The 19,859-nt window shown below is 34.0% G+C and overlaps 3 protein-coding genes across 4 annotated transcripts; 2 read left to right on the forward strand and 1 right to left on the reverse strand.

Annotated features, from left to right (window-relative positions):
- Window positions 1-2,576: 2,576 nt before the first annotated feature.
- Window positions 2,577-9,956, forward strand: LOC130657941 (ribonuclease Oy-like). Its single transcript, XM_057460939.1, has 10 exons — window positions 2,577-4,982; window positions 5,628-5,993; window positions 6,164-6,251; window positions 6,731-6,800; window positions 6,873-7,001; window positions 7,559-7,626; window positions 8,167-8,280; window positions 8,359-8,404; window positions 9,174-9,245; window positions 9,613-9,956. The coding sequence occupies exons 3-10, from the start codon at window positions 6,187-6,189 to the stop codon at window positions 9,739-9,741; spliced, it is 693 nt and encodes a 230-aa protein (XP_057316922.1). The 5' UTR covers window positions 2,577-4,982; window positions 5,628-5,993; window positions 6,164-6,186; the 3' UTR covers window positions 9,742-9,956.
- A 4,492-nt stretch (window positions 9,957-14,448) lies between these two features.
- LOC130657943 (uncharacterized) lies at window positions 14,449-18,703 on the reverse strand. 2 transcript variants are annotated; one of them, XM_057460942.1, is made up of 3 exons: window positions 17,986-18,703; window positions 16,383-16,620; window positions 14,449-15,194 (listed from the first exon to the last, which is right to left on the reverse strand). In XM_057460942.1, the coding sequence occupies exons 2-3, from the start codon at window positions 16,464-16,466 to the stop codon at window positions 14,973-14,975; spliced, it is 306 nt and encodes a 101-aa protein (XP_057316925.1). In that variant the 5' UTR covers window positions 16,467-16,620; window positions 17,986-18,703; the 3' UTR covers window positions 14,449-14,972. The 2 variants fall into 2 exon arrangements, with proteins under 2 accessions (XP_057316925.1, XP_057316924.1); XM_057460941.1 differs by lacking the exon at window positions 17,986-18,703 and having other exon boundaries at window positions 16,383-17,576.
- Window positions 17,050-19,443, forward strand: LOC130657942 (protein cornichon homolog 4-like). Its single transcript, XM_057460940.1, has 5 exons — window positions 17,050-17,149; window positions 17,396-17,464; window positions 17,712-17,824; window positions 18,138-18,278; window positions 19,040-19,443. The coding sequence occupies exons 1-5, from the start codon at window positions 17,078-17,080 to the stop codon at window positions 19,113-19,115; spliced, it is 471 nt and encodes a 156-aa protein (XP_057316923.1). The 5' UTR covers window positions 17,050-17,077; the 3' UTR covers window positions 19,116-19,443.
- The last annotated feature ends 416 nt before the right edge of the window (window positions 19,444-19,859 follow it).

A 19,859-nucleotide genomic window follows, 5' to 3' on the forward strand; every position in this document is an offset into this window, starting at 1 on the left:
ATAGAGGAGATAGAACAATATCTCCGGGATAAAAAAAGGAGCGGAATAGACTTGGAAAAAAAATCAAACCCAACAGCCTTGTTGCATATGTCTTGCGTCATGATTTGATCCGGTACCTAGATTAGTGCATGGGGGTACATTTTAACGGCCCTGTTGCACATGTCCTGTGTCTTGAACTGGTTAGGCACATGCTTAAACATGTGGAGATATCTTTCAACGGTCCTGTTGCACATGTCCTGTGTCTTGAACCGATCCGGCACATGCTCGATCGTGTAGGGGTACATTTCAACGGCCCTGTTACACATGTCTTGTGTCTTGAACCGATCTAGTATGTTCAGGCACATACGAGGATAGTCCTCGACAGCCTCGATCCAATTTTCTTGGCTTGCGATATCGTCCTCCAATAGGGCAACCAATTCAGCCTTACGTAGTCTAAATTACCCTGTTAATTCACGGTTTTTTGCTCTGGCATTTGTCCAATTTTTTTGCCGAGCATGTTGGGAATTTCCCTACTCATTTTTTTATGGGACTTAACCTTGATATGCATGACTAAGCACTGCTTATTAGGGATTCTAATCCACTTGCGTATGGGTTCGCTATTGTGACCATGGACAATTAAGTGTAAATGTAATCACTACATGAATTGGAATTGGTGTATTAGCAACAGGCTTTGTAGCTCCTCTCGGCATTGCCATGGGAGGTATCGCGATAACTATGGGAATCGGGCAGGCTGGCCTGAGGCGTGCTTCGAAAAGATTAGGCGTGACATCACAGAAGCATGAAAGTATAAGACTACTTGCTGAATCAAAGTTAAATTCTGTCGTTGACTTTATATCAAAGACAATCAAAAATGCTGACTATGAGTTTAGCTTAATAATGCAGGAAAAACAGCGCTATATGGTGCTAAAGGAGCAAATACCCCACAGGTTAAGCGTATCGTAAATAACATCAATGAGCCGGAGCGTGCCTAGTTACTTGCAAAAGGAGGACAGGAAGGTAAATAGAAATTTTTTTAAAAAAGTTTAATCTGTACAGTATGTCACTGGTACTTACATTCCTCGCCTGCCTATTCGATATAGTCTATCGCCTAGCAGCTCCGCATAAGCAAAAGTTTTGTAGGAAAATATTCCTACAAAATTACATGCGTTGCTCATCGATGTCGCAGCCGATCACAACACCAGTATCACCATCAATCAGTAGGTCTGTATCATGTGCTATACATTGCGATTTTTTAGCGAGTTGTTGCAAACATTTGTCAAAATTTTTTCATATGCAATTTCAACACAGGGTTTGCAATAGGGACCATCTGTTTGCGTTGAAATGTCCATATACTTGACTTTGTGGATTACCTCAAGAAGATCTTCTTTATTCAGTGTAGAATAACGAGGAAAGTTCATTAATTTGGCTTCTTTTCGAAGTGCGTTCATTTTTTTCATGTATCTTATATCAACTATATAAAGGTGGTGCAAATAAAATTTACCTCAGTAAAACTCCCGCCGTTGAGATCATCATCAGATTCACTAAAATAGCAAGCGCCATACTTTTCAACCGTGTTGTATTTACATTCTTCCAAGTAAGCCTGTGCGTAATAGTTTGGACCTTGTCTATGGATGCTTCCTATTTTGATGATTGCTGTACATTCACAAGATTCCCGAGGTATCTTTTTCTTATGAAAGTTTGTTCTAATTTTACCTTCCCATTCCTAAGCTTGGAGTTGATATAACGATCTTTCTTCACACCTATGTTGGTGAAGTAAGCTCCACTTTCCCACTCCACTTTTCTCAATATCTCGTCATATTTACTCAACCACTCAGGATAGTCACCAAGATCAAACGACATGGTGAACGCTCAATTCTGACTATATTGAGAGACTCCCTGGGAGTAGATATTTTTAGGGTTTTTTATCAGGAACGGTGATAGGTTTTTGATTTAACAATTTTGTCTCCAAATTTCAACATGCTCCTTTTATTTATATGAAAAATTTTATAAACAAATTTTATTTTTTAGTGAAACATGTACGAAAACCACTGTTGTATAAAGTGTATTTCTGATAACAACGCCAACATAAAATTTTTTCTTTCACCACAAGTTTCCTTCCGCATTTACACCTATCATACTCCATTAAGTATACATTCACAATCATCGCATTGTTGTTTCATCGTTTTATCTTATATTTCTTTAAAAGAGAAGATATAAGAACTGAACCAAATTCATGATGAACAGAACCGACCTGGAATATATTGGATTATACAGGGATCACACATGGCATTATTACACATCTCTTTGGTTTTGAAGCAATTCGGAACATACTCGAGCAAAAAGCGCTTTTTTCAACTGCTTTGTTACACGTCCTAGGACATAAAGCAATATGGAACAAACCCGGTCATCTTGGGATCTCTATCAACCGATTTATTGTACATTTCCTGTGTTTTTAGATGATTAGGAACATATTTTATCACATAGGGCTCCCACTCAACTACCCTGTTGCACATTTCCTGAGTCTTAAAGTGATCTGGGACATGGCTGAACATCGCTGGATTTTCTTTAATTATTTTGTTATACATGTCCTGAGCATTGGGATGTTCTTGGGTATACTATTCTTTAACTGTGGACATTTCTGAGACAGTCATTTATTTACAGAAAAATATTTATCAATAAACTTTTTAGATGGACAGAAAATTATTTTACTCCACTTGCGCATGATGTCGTCGGCCTGCCGTTGGATTTGTTTTGCACATGCGCAGATGTTCTTGCTGATGTCAGTAGAATTCATCATTTATTATCATTTATGTTGATGACGTCATAGTTTTTTCGTGCGGATATTACATGAAGTCATATTTTTTGCGGGGTTTCGGGGGATCTATGGAGAAGCGGGAGGTTTTCAGTTCCTTGGTATAACTCAACGCGTAGCAAACGTGCTCCAAAATTTCGCTTCGCAACCAATATAGAAAGTGTTGCGGAGAGGTTGCCAAAGCAAAGGCATTAAGCACGGCAAGGAAAGGGCACGGCAAAGGCAGGCAAGGAAACAGGAAGAGGAATCAGCAAGGCAGGGGTAGGCAAAAATGGTGGTCCGCGCTACAAAAGTTAAATACGAAAAAACTTAAATTAATTCTTAACAACGTTATGCAAAACATCCTTTGGAAAATTTCGCAAAACATCTAAAATTTAATGCAAGCACTGTTGATTGCACCAACAAACGCAAGCTTAAAAAGGGAATTACAAACGTTTACGAAACAATTAAATGCTGTGAGGAAGTTGGCAACGATCCTTCAACTGAAAAAGAGAGAAGCAAGAACTGGCTGGCTTTCTGTAGTTTTTGGACCTATTTTCTGTTCGCAGTTTGGGAGGTAACCCTTTTTTATGCAAGGCCTGGGATATGCTGCAAAAACAAGCTTACCAAGAAATGGATTGGAAATAAGGGGTCAGATTGAGAGGCTGGGCAGTGGAAAAAAGGATAAAATCTCTTATGATTGTCTCGTGCACCAAATATCAGAAGCAAAATCTAGTGGGTACGATGAGGAGGATATTGTGAAAAGTGTAATTGAAGCTATGGTACCTGCTAGTCTTACATTAAAAAACGTCCTAGGAGTCTATGTGAAAACTTAACTATAGATTATAATAGGCTGTTACAGAATCTTTTAGCTTATTATGACAAATAAAATGCAACTGACTTATGTAGTCAGCTGACGTCTATGTTTCAGACCATCATTGAGACTGCTTATTCCTTTGCACTGTATGAGATGCCATAAAAAGCTCTTCTGGCATCTGAAAAGTATGACATAAAAGTATGACACAACCAAGATCTAGTACAGATATTTTATAATTGTGCCTTTGAAAGAGGTTTAGGAACCCAATACCTTATTCAGGAAATATGAAAGCTGATTAAATATATTCCTTCTAAAGTGCCAATTGCTGCCATCACTAAGGTTTCTGATGTGGAAAAAGAATGCACATAGCTGTACAAAGTACGGCCTGGAACAGGTCAACTAATGTTTTAAAAGTTAAATCTGCTAAAGCGACGATGTAAACAAACTAACTTCTACAGTTGAAACCATGTGTGTGCAATTAACTAGCTTGCAGAAAGAGTGAACTGAGGTGAAAGGCAAGAAGATATAGTGGCAGAAAGTTTGGAGGAAGCTTACAGTGTGATACCTAGGAACTGAATTTTAAATGCTATTATTCCCCTCGAATAAGTGCCCAGGTAATTTCCTCACAGTTCAATAAGTGCCCAGCACTTATTAAGCGCGCTCCTGGAATAAGCGCCCACCTGATAAAAGAAGGCGCTTAATCGAAAACTACCTTGAGAAACTGGGCGCTTTATATTGAGAGCCTTAGAAAGAATAAAGTTTATTTTGTTACATCTTTTCTTCAGTTTTATTTTTCAGGAAAAAAAACAAAATTGAAAATTACCGTTGCTTTTAATTTGTACAAAGTTAGAAAAAATTTTTTAAGCTCCCAGCATTTTTTAAGCACCCCCCTCGATTAAGCGCCCATGCAAAAAGTCCAAAAATTTAATAAGCGCCCAGGGCGGTTGTTCGGAGCATTACGGTGTATATATATATTGAAAAAAGATAATTAAGAATTTTAATGTCAATGCAAAGTTTTATGCCAATCAATATCAATATCAGAAGCAATGGAAAGACAAGAAATATAGCTATAATAACATTAGCATTAAAAAGAAAAAGCAAGTAGCTGATTTAGTTGAAAGTCAATATTTGATCAATTACGTGTTAAGTCATCAACCTACAACAGTCCTGGTAGATTCTGGTGCCCAAGTTTCTCTGGTTAGTAGATCATAATGCCAGGAGCAATCTAGAAATGCTAGCTACATGTACGCTGTTATCGTCCATATTGGATAAACACGATTCTTAACATGTCCAACAAGGAAACAGCACTGATATTCCCTTTCAATGCTGTATGTATTATTGGACCCGATTATACAATATAAAGATGAGCTGTGTTTGGTTGAAGTACTATTTGAAGTACTATTTGAATTCTTTACCTGAGGACACAGTGTCATGTAACACAGTGAATCAATTTAAAATGAAGCTAGACAAATTATGGTCTGATAAAGACCAATTATATTATTATGATCTGGATATTACTAATTTCATATATTAGATAGGGAGGAGTGTCTTTGTGAATGGGGTGTTTGTGAGATTAACCTCACTAATTTCATTATTATCATACTCTTTTCTTGTTTGTTTGTGTTTGTTTGATTGTTTTGCGATCATTATTTTTTTTTAATTGCCTCTTTTTCAAATTTTATTTATAATCTAAAGCAAAGTTAAATATTTTACCAATTACATTTTAAAAAGTATTAAAAATTCAAAATCATAGTATTTCATGCCTGGTACACAGATGTATTCGAAATCGCAGTGTAAATGTATTTACTCAATTGACTGAGAAGCCTCCTTGTTCAATTGCTTTTAGGTAGCTGCTATAAGGTTTATTCAAATCTTATTCATGTTCTTTACCGAGCTTCCATTCTTGTCCAGGGAGTTTATTATTTAATTATTTTTTTTTTATTTATTTTTTTTTTTTCTATTTATTATGAGCTGACCCTAGAGGTTGTTGTAACCTGAAATTATTGTCAGAATACACTATACTATACTATACTATTTGAGGACAAAGCAACACTGAAGCAGCAGAAGCCGTACAATGCAACAATGTATTTGTACTGCATTTTCATTATTAATAGTTATGTATTTCTTTTATTTTGCACAAAAACTGGTGAACTGACAGTAGAAGATGATGTTTATCACTTAAAATTTGGCAAAAGAGCAAACATCACCACGGTAAACCACAATTACAATGATATATACCCTTTTAAAGTGGGGGAGGATGTCCTATGCGACTGGGCTCTTTTTCTTTTTCGAGTGAAGAACACGAGACTTGACAGAAGGGTTCTGACGTTCAAACGTATTGATGTATATAAATAACTTTACGAACAATTTATATCAACATCTACAGTGATACCTCGCGGCACCAACGTAATATTTTTTAAATTTTATTACTTATTTCCCAAAAAAAATTAATGAATGCTTCATTTAGTTGCTACCGTGTTGAAAATACCAACTTGATCTCTGTATTGCTTTTGTCAGCCATCTATTTATTAACAAAGATATTAATATTTTGTTCTTCTTTGGTCGAATATTTTCAGTGCAGTAAAAAAGTATTCCAGCTATGTTATTGCGTCTTTGGGTTCTCTTCTCGTTCTTCATTTGCGTGACATGCAGAACTGCACCAAGGTAATGACCAATAATCTTGATGATATAATTGTGTGTGGGGAGTGGGCTGATTTAGTAATTTTTTTAAATTAATATATATTTGGAAAGGGTATTAATAAATTGAAGTGGGAGGGCACAGCAATTACAGGGAGTAAAGGGTAGTTTGGTATCAGACGTTCTTTAATCCTACTAAAATTAAAACAGGTGTTATATTTTTTTTAGGATTTTATGTCCCCCTACAATTAGGTTACAAGTATACCAAGAACAAAGAATAAATATTTTCAATATACTGCAATAAAATAATATTTGTTGGAATTAAACAAGATCATACTCTTTGTTAGTGCTATGCCACATGCATTACAATTAACAAAGATTTTGCAGATGTTAAAAAACTTTGCTTAATGGAAGAAAATTTCTCTTGAGTTAATCCTTTCATCTCTTACATTCTGTTTTAGGTGTTATATAATTGTAGTTTTAACTGTTATGTTATTTTGTTGTAGTAATTCGACAGATTGGGATTTTCAAATGCTTGTGCAAAGATGGCCACTTTCCACTTGTCAAATTGTGAATGTGAGAAAAACTTTTATTTTCTTGTAGCAGCTACCTCACACTAGGTCTTTAAATTCTTCTTTCCACCTGTAGGCTTCAGGGCATGCATGTTTTATACCTCATCAGGTAAAAGGGTGGACAATCCATGGATTGTGGCCTTCAGGGTATGGCTCCTACCCTCAATATTGTCATGACTGGATTTTTAACATGTTGGAAGTAGTGGTAAGGTATCTGTTATTCTCATTAATTGTGCTTTAATGTTCGTCCTTTAACCTTCAATACCTGTGTTAGTTAAACCTAGTTAGAATAAAATAAAGTGGGGCAAGAGTTTTTGTATATGATAATCATAGCTACTTGTTTTAAAAATATTGCATTTTCCCAAACTGTCCACTATTCTAGAAACGTATTAGATCTTTTTAAAATCTAAATGAAATATACGACTGAAAATTTAAAAAAGGGTAAAATATCCTGAAAAATATTTTTTTGTTTGTTTGTTTTGTTGTTGTTGTTGTTGTTTTCGTTGTGTTTCTTTTATTCGTTTTTTAGCTATCAGACTATGAAAACTGTCCTTTTTCTTATTTCTCTTAAAATTCCTGTTTTTTTTGAACTACCAAACTCCTAGAAATTCCCCAAAACTTTTTTGAATTTATTTTCTTGACAGCTTGTTCTTATCCTGTTTTATGTCATCACAACTGAAGTGTTGATTATGGTTGTTAGTGTAAGTACTGTATCATTATTTTTATTCAATATGTATATACATTACTTGAGAACTGTTTTAGGATTTAGCTGTCCAGCTGTTAACATTTTGGCCTAACCTCTACATCAACAAACCCTTCGACAGCCTCTGGTAAATTTTTAATTTCCGTATATGATGCCAATTAACTAAATACTTTTTTTCATGAATATTTCGCGTACGACTAATTTTCGTGCATTCATTTGCGCGAAACTTAAACGCACGCAAGATATGTCTTTTACAGAAGGTGCGTGCAAAGCTGTATCAGGAAAAACTGGAATAAATTGTATATTGAGATTCAAATTCATAAAATAATCCTCAAACTTAAGATCATTGATAATTGCAATATTCTCAGTGTTGAATGTTGTAACTCTAAGGTTAGAGCTTCTGAGCTTTTCAGCCAAGCAAAACGGTCTGGCTATGCAAATGCGGAAGTTTTAATATTACATTTTTTATAAAGCTGTTTTGTATACATTACCTATAAGTAGTGCGTGAAAATTAAATGTGCACTAAACATGCGGGCGGAAAAATTAAACACCCTAAAAGAAGATTCGCAAATTTGAATTCGACTAGAAAATGTCAAAATAATGAATAAATAGTAGCTTCAGTGATAGTTTTGTAGGTCATGTTTGATTAAAGTTTTGTCTTTCCTAGGAAACATGAATATGAGAAACATGGTACCTGTTCTGCAAGTTTACACGGGTTCGAGACCGAGCACGATTATTTTGAACAGGGATTGGCTTTATCTGACAAATATGATGTGCAAAGGTGGATATTCTACTTAATGCTCATAAGTATAGTTGTTTCTCACCTGCTGTTTAACTCACGATATTGAACATATTTTAGAGTGTTAGAACAGAATGATATTTTCCCAAGAGAAGCAGGATATAAGGTAAAATTCTGTTTCTGTGACTGTTATCGTAGTTGTTGTCATCGTCGTTACTGTCGCTGTCGTTGTTGCTTTTGTTGTTGTTGTTGTTGCTGTCGTGGTTGTCATTGTTGTTGGCATCGCCGTCGTCTTTAATCATCGTTTTGCCGTTTTTGTCGTTCTTGCTGTTATTGTTTTTATCATCGCCTTTGCTGCTTTTGTCTTTGTCGTTGTTGTTGTTGTGGCTGTTTTTGCCGTTGTTTTTAGCGTCACAGTCATTGTAGCTGTTGTTTTTGTCGTTCTTGCTGTTATTGTTTTTATCATCGTCGTTACTGCTTTTGTCTTTGTCGTTGTTGTTGTTGTGGCTGTTGTTGTCGTTGTTTTTCGCGTCGTAGTCGCAGTCGTTGTAGCTGTTGTCGTTGTTGTTGTTGTGGCTGTTTTTGCCGTTGTTTTTAGCGTCGCAGTCGTTGTAGCTGTTGTTTTTGTCGTTCTTGCTGTTATTGTTTTTACCATCGCCGTTACTGCTTTTGTTGTTGTCGTTGTTGTTGTTGTGGCTGTTGTTGTCGTTGTTTTTCGCGTCGCAGTCGTTGTAGCTGTTGTTTTTGTCGTTCTTGCTGTTATTGTTTTTACCATCGCCGTTACTTCTTTTGTTGTTGTCGTTGTTGTTGCCGTTGTTTTTAGCGTCGGAGTTGTTTTAGCTGTTGTTTTTGTCGTTCTTGTTATGGCCGATGTTGTCGTTATTTTTTACGTCGTAGTCGTCGTTCAAACTTTTGTTGTCTTTCTTTCCCTTTAGGCATCAGTGATACGAAACGCAATTCAGTCAGGCTATAACAAAACAGTATGTCCTGGATGTGGTTATGTGAAGGTGATATTTTTATTTTTTATTTTTGACACACGATTGTTTTCACAGATCTCAAGGGGATAATCTTCAAAGTGTTGTTTAGCGGGACATTAGACTTATTGATTTTTCTTTATCTGGCATGCGAAAACTTTAGAATTTTTTAACTCGTGAAAATATACAACTGGAAAAAATCCCCGTGACGTTGAAATTATCGTAATGCTTCGAGTAAACACCCCTTAGAATAAACGTCCCTTTTTGTTTTTTGTTTTAATAAACGCCTGTTCTAATAGAAGCCCTGGGCGTTTATTTGAAGCATCACGGTAGTCTAATACGCCCCTTCTAAATTCTTCTCCAAATGTGTTTTGGTTAGTTCTTAATTGGTTTCTTTTAGGGTATCGGACAAGTGTTATCGCAAAGTTATGTTTGTATTGATAAAAAGATGGAATTGATCGACTGTCCAGATTGTCAAAAAGTGTGTGTTGACGATTATCCCGTGTTATATCAACCGTTACATTTTTGAAATATGTTTATCAAATCAGAATATTTCACAAACTTTACAGTGTATGTATTTTCTTAAAATTTCGTAATTCAATTGATTTTTATATTTTGATGATGTTGATTTTTTCTATTTCGAATTGAAAGGGACTTAAAATTTTATTCCAAATGTAAAAAGGGTTTAAGGAGTGAAAAACCGGTAAGGGACAGAATATTTGTTTAGATAGGAGGAAGTTTAAGGTAGTGCTTGAGATAAACAGAAGCCACTACATCCTGCAAAGTCAACACCACCCTTTTTTCAGTGAAATTTTTCCATTTTAAATTATTTTTTAAGTCAGTTTCTATACCAAAAGACTACAGGTTATAAGACAAGTAACGAAACAACTGAAATATATCTTTTTTTGCAATTAAAACATTCTTATGACAAAATAACACGGAATAAAAATTTTACACTTTTGCATTTTTGGCGGTGTGGAAACTCGCATGTTTAAGAAAAGATTAATTTTTTTTATCTAATTTGGTTTTAGAACAACTAATATGTTTCCCAGTTTAAAAAAAGTTCATCTTATTCTGTTTTTACTACATATATTTTTATAAGCATCTGTAGGCTTAAATTTGATCATTTCTTAAGCATATCCTAAGCAAAGAGAATGTTGTGAAGTTTTCACGTTTTTTGTTTCGTGAGCAGTTTTTCTTTTTATTCTTTATGTCTGAATTAACCAGTATGTAGTTAGATTTAAGTTGTAATTACTGATTTTTAAATTTGAATGCAATATTATTTTTTTTAATAAGATAATAGTATTATAGCTATAAAATCGTGACAAATGTGTTATAACAGAAAAAATATGGATATATAGTCTGAAAATAACCTTTCGTAACTAATTATGTAAAAAAAAAAATTTCGATTTTTAAAAGGGTTACTGCCGCCTTAAAAGATATTTATCAAGTTGTTTTTCAGAGAAAAAAAGAAAATCGATAAATTTTCAGCCTTGCCATTGTTCTTATTTTGTTTTTATTGTTCATCAATTTTCAGGTTTATTGTTTTAAAAATTGTTCTTATGAAGTTTTTGTAAGTTAAATTAGCTATGATTTACAGTTACAATAATAATCAAGAATTGAATTTTATAATTTTAGAATATTAAATAATTTTGTTCCTCTATATTACTCAGTCCACTTCAAAGTTCAGTGCTTTGTCAGATTATTGCTATTGGCAGAAATCTTTAAACCGAAGGGCTTCTTGTCTTGTGTTTACAACATGCTTCCTCGTCGAAATGGTAATTTCATTTGTGATTTATTATTATAATAATAATAATAATAATAATATTAATAATAATAATAATAATAATAATAATAATAATAATAATAATAATAATAATAATAATAATAATAATAATAATAATAATAATAATAATAATAATAATAATAATAATAATAATAATAATAATAAAAACTGTTATACTTTAGCTCCGTAATTGTACAAAATGGCTCTTCTGCTGAAATAATATATGATATTCGTATGTGCATGAAGGTTAATATAAAAAAACAAAAACAAAAAACAGTTCATAATATAGTATTAGGAAGAGAATTATAGAAGAGGTCGAGTAGTGGTTTGATGGATAATTTTGTGAAACATGCTAGCTCTATGTTCTAAAACAAGTTTTTAAAAATTAAACTAAGATGATTAACTGCCAAAACATGTTTTAACTTTTTACCAGACGTTTTGATCAACGCTGTTAGCAGGTCCGTGGCAGTTCTTAACCTCAGGCCACCTGTTCTTTGCGTTTGAGCATAGACCCTGCGCAAATTATGGTATAGGTGCGCGCTCATCGTTTTTACATTGCGCTCTGCCTTCTATTATACCCTTTTTTATAATATGAAATATATAACCAGGGTGGTCCTTATTTTTATTATTTGTTTATTATTCTCTATTGTGCTAAACTATATATCTATTGTCTCACATTAAATCCCAGTCTGATATTCTATTATATTAAAAAGCATTTATTGGTACAATCCAGGAATTTGAGGCTATTTTATGCTGAACCTATAATCGTGTACCTTTATTGTATCAAAAAATCGAATTTTTTTTATTAGCCATTTTTACTAAAGAAGCGACGATCTTCCCAATGGTGAAACTATTTATTTATTTTTCGAAGGGGAATATTGACTTTATCCAAATAACTATTTTTTTTTCTGATCGGTCTTTCACACCTGAAATTGAATAAGAGTTAATAGTGAATGTTTTAACACTTATCATCCTCTTGAGTATAACTTTTAAAAATAAATTATATTTCCTTTCCGAAAAGAAATCTGAAAAAAACACTTTCGTTTCTAAAAATGTATGCCGTCCTGTTCTGTTTCTACAAGTCACAGAAAAATGTTAAACAACTTAGGAAGTTCTATTTCCATGGTATTCTCAGTCACGCCTTTGCGCATAATAAAATTAAAAAGGACAACCTTCTGAATATTCATCGCCTCAGAAGTGTGAAAGTATTACCATCATTATGAGTATGCTGGAAAGGTGTGATATTTTAAAAAATCTTCAAAACACTTTTTCGTAGTGTTTTTTTTCGTATACCATCTATTACATTTCAAATCTCTTTTACAAAACTAAAGAAGCTCTATAAGGGAGAGTGCTACTGTGCTGTAGCCAACGTGTTTATCTAAAAGCTTTTTTTGTTTTTAAAAATCAACGATTTTCTAGGTATAACATCTTAAAGACAAAAGTGTTAGTGTTCTGCATCAGAAGCTTTCGCTAATAAAACAGGTTTTACGTAACCAGCGCGTATGTAAGCGTTTTAAATTGCTTAGGCCTCAGGTATGACGGAAAAGGAATATTTTCGAAAACGCCGCTGCACCGCAAAAAATAAGACTGTGTCGCCCAATTGCAGGGCTCGTCAGCATGCCTAGGACAAATGGAAAATATATTGAAAATATAACCAGACATGGACAATCATACTGCCACTCCGGAAACCATGTACTATCGGCCGAATCATGCCGAGGCCGGTATATAGGAAAAGAAACATAGAGAAGTAAAGAGAGGGGCTCTGTCATCTTATCGCACAGGTATTTAATGACTCAAACGCTAAGAATTAGTGTATTTATCCCTGAAATAATATTATTATCATTACACAGCTACCTGTTTTGTTACATTACCATACAACAGTGTAAAAAGAAAAGAAAAGGAAGGTATGTGATTGATGGTGATTGCTATGATAGCAATCACCATCTTGTAATTTAAGAAAAGAAAAGAAAAAACTTAGTTACTTTACCCAGGTACTGTCACCGGAGCTACTGAGCTCGGGAAAATTTTGAAGTCAAGCAGGTTTGTCATCACCAAAGAAGGCGGGGGAGGGGAGGGGTATTACTTATTATATAATTACTTAAAGATGTCTTACGTTTAGAGGTTAAAAAATAACAACTATTTTAGAATACCTTACTATTGTGAAATTAATTTACTAAACAAATAGTTACGACAATTTCGACATGATTTAGACTTGACTTAGGTTGTTTAAAAATACTTATGTTTGCCTGAGGAAAATGTATATGTTAGTTCACTTAAATGGAGTTTTAACACTAAATTTTGATGCAGAGTACATCTTATTTAAAATCTAATCTCTTGCTCTTAACAGCAAACTTATCGCTGACAGCTGAGATAGATGGTATAAACTATTTGTTTATATGTAACAAAGCTAAACCATTCAATCTATCAGCCACTTGTACTGCGATTGTAGTTCTTTATCCTTCTCAAAGAAAAAGGGTGTTCACATTCGCAGGACGTCACAGGCAATGTTGCAAGGATTGTTAATGCTACAGTCAAATTGTCAAATTGAAGTGATCGAATTGCTTTAAAAGTGTCTGGAATTTATCAGCATATCCTGCATATCAAAGTATTAATGCCAAAGATCTAGCTCTCCATCAAGAGCTAAATAGTTTGACATATCATCAGAATAAAACTTACAAAAAGCAGTAAACTTCCTTTCAAAAAGTCCATGCTTACCAATTAAAGACATCGTCTTAGATGGAATAATCGACAAGCCCTGCTAAGAAGTTACTGCAGATATATCAAAACGTAACTTCAGTTCAGAATTTAAATGGTCTAACATTGGAATAGTTGTTGTCCGTTTGAAAAATTCTGAAATTTTCTCCGCAGGAATGTTAGACCTACTTCTTAGACGGCCACAAGTCCTTGGATTTGCAGGAGTAACACACACTTTTTGAGCTAGAAATACAGCTTTCTCATACCACATTTGATGGTGTAGGCATCAACAGCATTTCGTGTAACCATGGCTACACTTTTTCAACAGCATCAATCATATGAATTCCTTAAAAGATGTCATTGGACTTGTTGTCGTGTCACAGGAAGCGTAATATTAAGTACAGATCGAGGAATCACTTTTGTCATGATAAACTCGAAACTGGTAATTTTAATTTATGACAAGACAAGACTTTTGAGGATGTTTTAACATTGCATTGTCTTTGAACAAACATCTCCTCAAGAGTAAAAACAAGATGGACATAGGTTCTTGAAAAGTATCCACACGTTCAACCCATCTTGTGCGGCAAACACCCTTTAGCTTATTCGTTAATGAATCAAGAGCATACAATTCAACATTTTTTGCAAACATGTCTTGTCTTACTTTGAGAGAAATTGAAAAAATAAGAAATGTCTTTTATACTATTAAGTACATTCCTAATTGTTTGAATGGAACAAGAGGCTGATGTTGAGGCGATGACTGTGGCAGCGGGTATAAGTAGCCTTCCTATTGATTCTCAAAATATAAGGGGTAGCACCCCTCTAAGGCTTTACGTAATTATTAAATGGTCCCTCTATAAGAACAAAATAAGAACAGATCAGACAAAAAAATGTTGCAAATAAGAACTGACAACCTCAAGTTAGATTTTATTGGTTCTTACTGGCATGTACGTCTCATGGTATTACAATCAATGTCATTACTTCTATAAGATCAAAAAACGTTAGTAACAATTGCCGTGACGTCACACCAGCAATAACAAGTTTCCGGCCTGGTGCAATACATGTCTACTTTTTATTTGGTTTTTGCCATCTTGCCTTGTTACAAACATCAGGTAATTTTAGAGTTTAATAATGAGTACTAATACTTTTAATTTCGCAACGTAAGACATGGCGCTGTGGCTTAGCGGTTAAAGCGCCTGTCTAGTAAACAGGAGATCCCCGGTTCAAATCCGGGCAGTGCCTTTTTATAAAAATTCTTTGTTTCATAAATTGTAATTTTTACTTCAGATAGCTGAAGCCTTTAAGTAGTCTGCAGTTTTATTATTTAATTTTAAGAGGTAAACAATGATTCTGCTTTTTGTCACAAATATATAAATTTCGGACTTCGGATTCGGATAAATTTCGGATTCCACATTTCCATTTCCCACGAGCAAATCAGAATTGCAAAATGGCACCCAAAGCTGTGCACATTTGTAAACACGAGTGCACGGACAGTTGTTGTTGTCCTAAAAATAAGTTAATAACACTATCTACAGAACAGTGCCAATGCTTTTAAATATAATAATTTTAAAAAACCTGTTAACTCTTCTTATACTTGTTGTAGCAGAAGCTCTGCTAAGCTAATTAGGCTATAAATATGCGTGTACTGCTAATACACCTTTACGATAATTTGGAAAACTAACACATATTTTGCGATCGGAGGAGGTATGCCAGCTATAGCCCAGCTAGCTAAAAGCATTCTGAGTATTAAAAACAGCATACAGCAGAAAGATTGAGCATTAGTACGATGGCCCCTATGGCTTACTTCTCTTTTTAGTCAAAGCACTTTCCTTCTTTCCTCCCAAATCTTTTCTTCCATTTAAAATACTTCTAGCTAACTCTTTTTTTTTCAATAAGCGACCAATTACTCTCGTTCTCAGGGTGTTTTGCCTTTTCAATATATAAGAGGTGATGAGGAAAATTCCTGGAGACGAGGGTGAATAAATCATATAGCTATATATCGGCTTCACAGCCTTGAAAAAGATCAAATGTTCTTAGTAAGGCCACAGTCGAAAATATGTTTGGTTAGCGTCATTTCTAATTACAAAAGTGAGTCGGTCGGTCGGTCGGATAAAAATTTTTCCCAAAAAATTACAAGAATACTATATTTCGCAGCTATATTTTGTTAAGGGGGATTTTCACGAAGCGAATTGAACCGCGAATTTGACTGCGAATTCGATGCCTCCGTTTCAAGTTTGATTTTTGTCAGTCAACGTCGTTCCAATGGTTTCGCTTGTATTGCTGTATAAATGCGAAGCAGGAAAATATAGCACTGAGTAGCGCAGCGCAGTCCCCTATCGAAATAACATTGGGACGTAACAACCGTAATTCGGAGGACCGCTGAAAGGGGAAAAGGTTGATTTTGTTGCATGTCGAAGATTGTTTGTGGATTGTTTTCGTTATTTTTTACAAATATACCGACTCCCCAACTCGACTTTCGCCTTTCGAAGTGAGTCGGTTGGGTGACGCTGCTAACCAATTATATCTTTGAGGGTGGCCTAAGGGGCCGTTGACAAACAGTTTTCGTCTTAATAACTCTCCAAAAATTTATGAGTAGTAGATCATATATATACTTAACATTGTGGTATTTCGATAAAGGCATTCCTTTATCTTTTTCCATACACACTTTCTTAATAAGGATACAAAATTCTAACCTTGCTGATCATTATTCTTTTTTGATAAAATACATTTTGTATAAAGTAAAAGCATGTTGCAGTTTGGTTGGTGGACACTACCATGATTTTGAGGATTTTGGGCAGCCATTTCTTTTCCCATTTATTGTGTCTATTGATAAGAAAATTAACAACTCTGCTACTGATCGGAATTGATTCATGACATCATTTTATGCAGATGTTGGTAAATTGAGCACGTGTTAGTCTAGTCTACTTCTTCCTGAAAAGTAAAAAAAATACACAGGCCATGGGTGTAAAATTGTGGACGAGATTTTTAAATTTAGTTGTGAAGAGAAAGTTTCAGAGCACATGCAGAGAAGTGTTAAGTCCAGAAGAGAAGTGTTAAAATACAAAAAAAAAAGGTTTGAATCAAAGAAGAGAAGTGTATAATTTTAATTCGGAAGAGAAGTGACCGTAGGGGCCATCGTACATTAATCCTATCTTTATTTTTCATAAATGTTTTGTGACTTTTGCCCACTATTTTGAAGACTGTCAAGCATATAAGTTTTACATTTGTACTACTGGAAAACTTTTTTGAAAAAAAGAAATATATTCATACATACAACTTTTATTGCGTTGAATTCTGAGTTAAAGACACTGTTTTGTCTATAGTAGGTAATGTTATGCAATATTATGATACAATTGTACATTTCAGATAATCTGTAAACTAATACATTATGGGTGCAACCGTTGTTTACGTGTTTGGACTAATAGATTCTACAGTTCTGTTGTTCATGGCTGTTTTCTATGTATCTTTTCACACTTATATATTTATATATACTGTTGAAGTTTGGTTTTGCTGTTATTGTATATACTTCATAAGCGTGCAAAATAATGTTATAATGATGCAAAATATCGTTAAATTGTCAGAGTAAAATGTCAATATTATAATAAATAATAAAGAAATGTCAATTTCTAGGATTAATTCCCTTGTTAGATCTCTTAAAATTTTGTTCTCTGCTTGAAAATACAATTTTCTTAACCAGTTCTTGTAGATAGTGACACTTTCTGATCTTGAATGCGATCACATCAATGCTGCTACATGCTGTGGTCGCTTAAACAAGGTAAAAACAAAACGCATTTTCATCCCTAATGTTGTCAATCGCATTGTATTAATTTTTGCAATGTATTAAGCACTAGAGCAAAATTGTGTTTTCATTATCACGACCGCGCAATGTCATAAGCTTACCCACAAAACTATACTAGGTCGTTGAGCCATATGTACTATACAACACATTAATGATAGTTAGTATTGTTTTGAAGCCTTGTATAGTTTATACTGTGTTTTATTGTTGTGTTTTTTTTTTGCAGATTATCATTCCAGAAGCAGCGCTTTTAGGCTTGTTAAATATAGCTCTAATTTTTAATGGAAGTTTTGCTTTATTGGCATTCTCACTACCCATGTTTGTTTGGTTAATCTACAGGTACAGCGCTTTTTTAAATTTTGAGTTTTTATTACAAAAATTGGATAAAAACGAAATAGCATGCCTTAACACCTGGCTATACGCAAGATAAAGTTTCATGAAACGTTTTGCTAAAGAAGAAGAGATCTTATGGTTTCCAATGCTTCTTGAAATATTCTAACCTGTTTGTTGATTTTTTATATTTCTTCTTTTTTGGCAGATGTATGTTCGCCAGGATAGTTTTCTTGCACGGTCGGGTGTGTCCGAAGATGTTTTTTTCTCTCAAAACCAGATATTTTTAAATAAACTTCTGTGGGTCAAACATTTTCTTCAGAATTGCGGCGAAACCTAAGGGCAATATAGCGTATTTCGATCCCGCCGAAATTTATAATCGACAACAAGTGAAAACATTTACAAACGAGGCTATTGTGAAACTGATGTATCATTTATTTGGATTCTTTGTCTTCTTATATTGGTATGTATTGTTTGATATCTGTTTTTTATTTGTTTATTTACGTATAAAAGTAATAAAGGAGCTTCTTGCTTACTTCAGTAGCTAGAATTCTGTGTTAGACAATGCCTGTTACCGACGGTAACAACGACCACTGCGGAATTCCTTTCAAATTAACAAAATGGTACATGAGACATGAGAAAAACGAATTTCGTTTTTAAAAAAATGAAGAAAAGCATTTTTAAAGCGTAAATAAGGGGTCGAATTCCTTGTGAATTTTTTTCTCAACTTAATGATTTTCGCGCGTCCTCCGCGTATTCAAATCCTGGCAAAATATCTAAATTTTGCCGACCCGCAAAATAAAACTGTTCAAACAACAACAAATAAAATAACGGATTAATTTTATTGTTGTAAGCTACTTTGTATTCTTCCTTTTAAATGTCAATGCACCATCGTTTTCTCCGACGACTTACAGACCTGGGGACGAGGTTGGGCTGTGATGTACGTCTTCCATATTTTTTCTCTTAATTTAATTCGCGTCGTGTGAAAAAATCTAAATTTTCGTCCAACGCTATATCAAATCCTTGCCAGAAAAATCAAACTAAGTTCATCCGCGTAAAAAATATCAAAATTGTCTTTCAAAATACACTCCCAAGAAATTTAATTCGGGATCATGTTTATTTTTTTCAAAGATGTAACAGATGTATGATAATATCACTAATAAAAATATTGCACGGTAATAGCGTTTGATTTCTAGCATTTTTAAATTCCTCTTTTTTTTTCAGTATGATTATGGAGCTTGTATCAGATGATGATAATTCGATGCACCCTTTTCCACCTCTGCCACACGAAGGAATGTGAAACAAATCTGCTCCGTCTAATAGCAATGTGTACGCACATCAACTTTCTAGAACGTCACTTAAACAATACACTTCTTGCAGTTATTGGTGTGAAGACATGAAGGTCATGTGATGGTCCAGTGAACAGATCTATTTACTGACATTGTTTTTCTCGTTTATTTTTTTTTTAGTATAAATATCTAATATTGATTTCTTGTCCTAGATATATTTATACACCAGCCAAATTTAGTATATCTTTTTTTATTTGTATATTTTAATACGTTCATTTATTAAAAAGAACATTTTTGTATACCTTACAAGCCAATAGATCTTGCTTTAAGAAAAGTGAATTTTTTATGCATTATTTGTGTGTCTGAAATATGCAAAAAATAATTTTTCAGAAATTTTTGTCCCGCCCTTAAGGTATTTTAGCCACTTGCCGTGACAAACCGTTGAAGGGAACGTACGTTGAAACGATAATTCGTGCGAAGATCTAGTCAGTCAATCCGGAGGTTTGTTACCTCCTCAAATTTTTATTTTCTAAAAAACTTGGAAATCCTGCAAAAAGATACCTTGAGGGAATTTATTTTCGCGAAAAAAAATTAGAAAATAAGATTTAATTTTTGCGTTGAGGATTTACGGTATGTGTAGTACTTGAGGTAAATCCGAAGAAAAACTATTGTAAATCTTTTTCAAACAGAAACAACAAACCCTGCGGCTTTAAGATTTCCGTCATTAGCCTAAAAGGTTTTAAAATTTAAAGTAG

Source organism: Hydractinia symbiolongicarpus, chromosome 9 (genome assembly GCF_029227915.1).
Source record: "Hydractinia symbiolongicarpus strain clone_291-10 chromosome 9, HSymV2.1, whole genome shotgun sequence".
Classification (NCBI taxonomy): domain Eukaryota; kingdom Metazoa; phylum Cnidaria; class Hydrozoa; order Anthoathecata; family Hydractiniidae; genus Hydractinia; species Hydractinia symbiolongicarpus.

Bases quoted from the DNA above. Each gene is read 5' to 3' on its own strand.
- LOC130657941 (XM_057460939.1), top strand. From the start codon at position 6,187: ATGTTATTGCGTCTTTGGGTTCTCTTCTCGTTCTTCATTTGCGTGACA. The intron at 6,801-6,872 runs GTGAGAAAAACT...TTCCACCTGTAG, and splicing joins CCACTTGTCAAATTGTGAAT to GCTTCAGGGCATGCATGTTT. The intron at 9,246-9,612 runs GTGATATTTTTA...GGTTTCTTTTAG, and splicing joins CTGGATGTGGTTATGTGAAG to GGTATCGGACAAGTGTTATC.
- LOC130657942 (XM_057460940.1), top strand. From the start codon at position 17,078: ATGGGTGCAACCGTTGTTTACGTGTTTGGACTAATAGATTCTACAGTT. The intron at 17,825-18,137 runs GTACAGCGCTTT...CATTTTCTTCAG, and splicing joins TTTGTTTGGTTAATCTACAG to AATTGCGGCGAAACCTAAGG. The intron at 18,279-19,039 runs GTATGTATTGTT...TTTTTTTTTCAG, and splicing joins TTCTTTGTCTTCTTATATTG to TATGATTATGGAGCTTGTAT.
- LOC130657943 (XM_057460942.1), bottom strand. From the start codon at position 16,466: ATGGTAGTGTCCACCAACCAAACTGCAACATGCTTTTACTTTATACAA. The intron at 15,195-16,382 runs GTTAGAATTTTG...ACTTATTTTTAG, and splicing joins AAAGAATAATGATCAGCAAG to GACAACAACAACTGTCCGTG.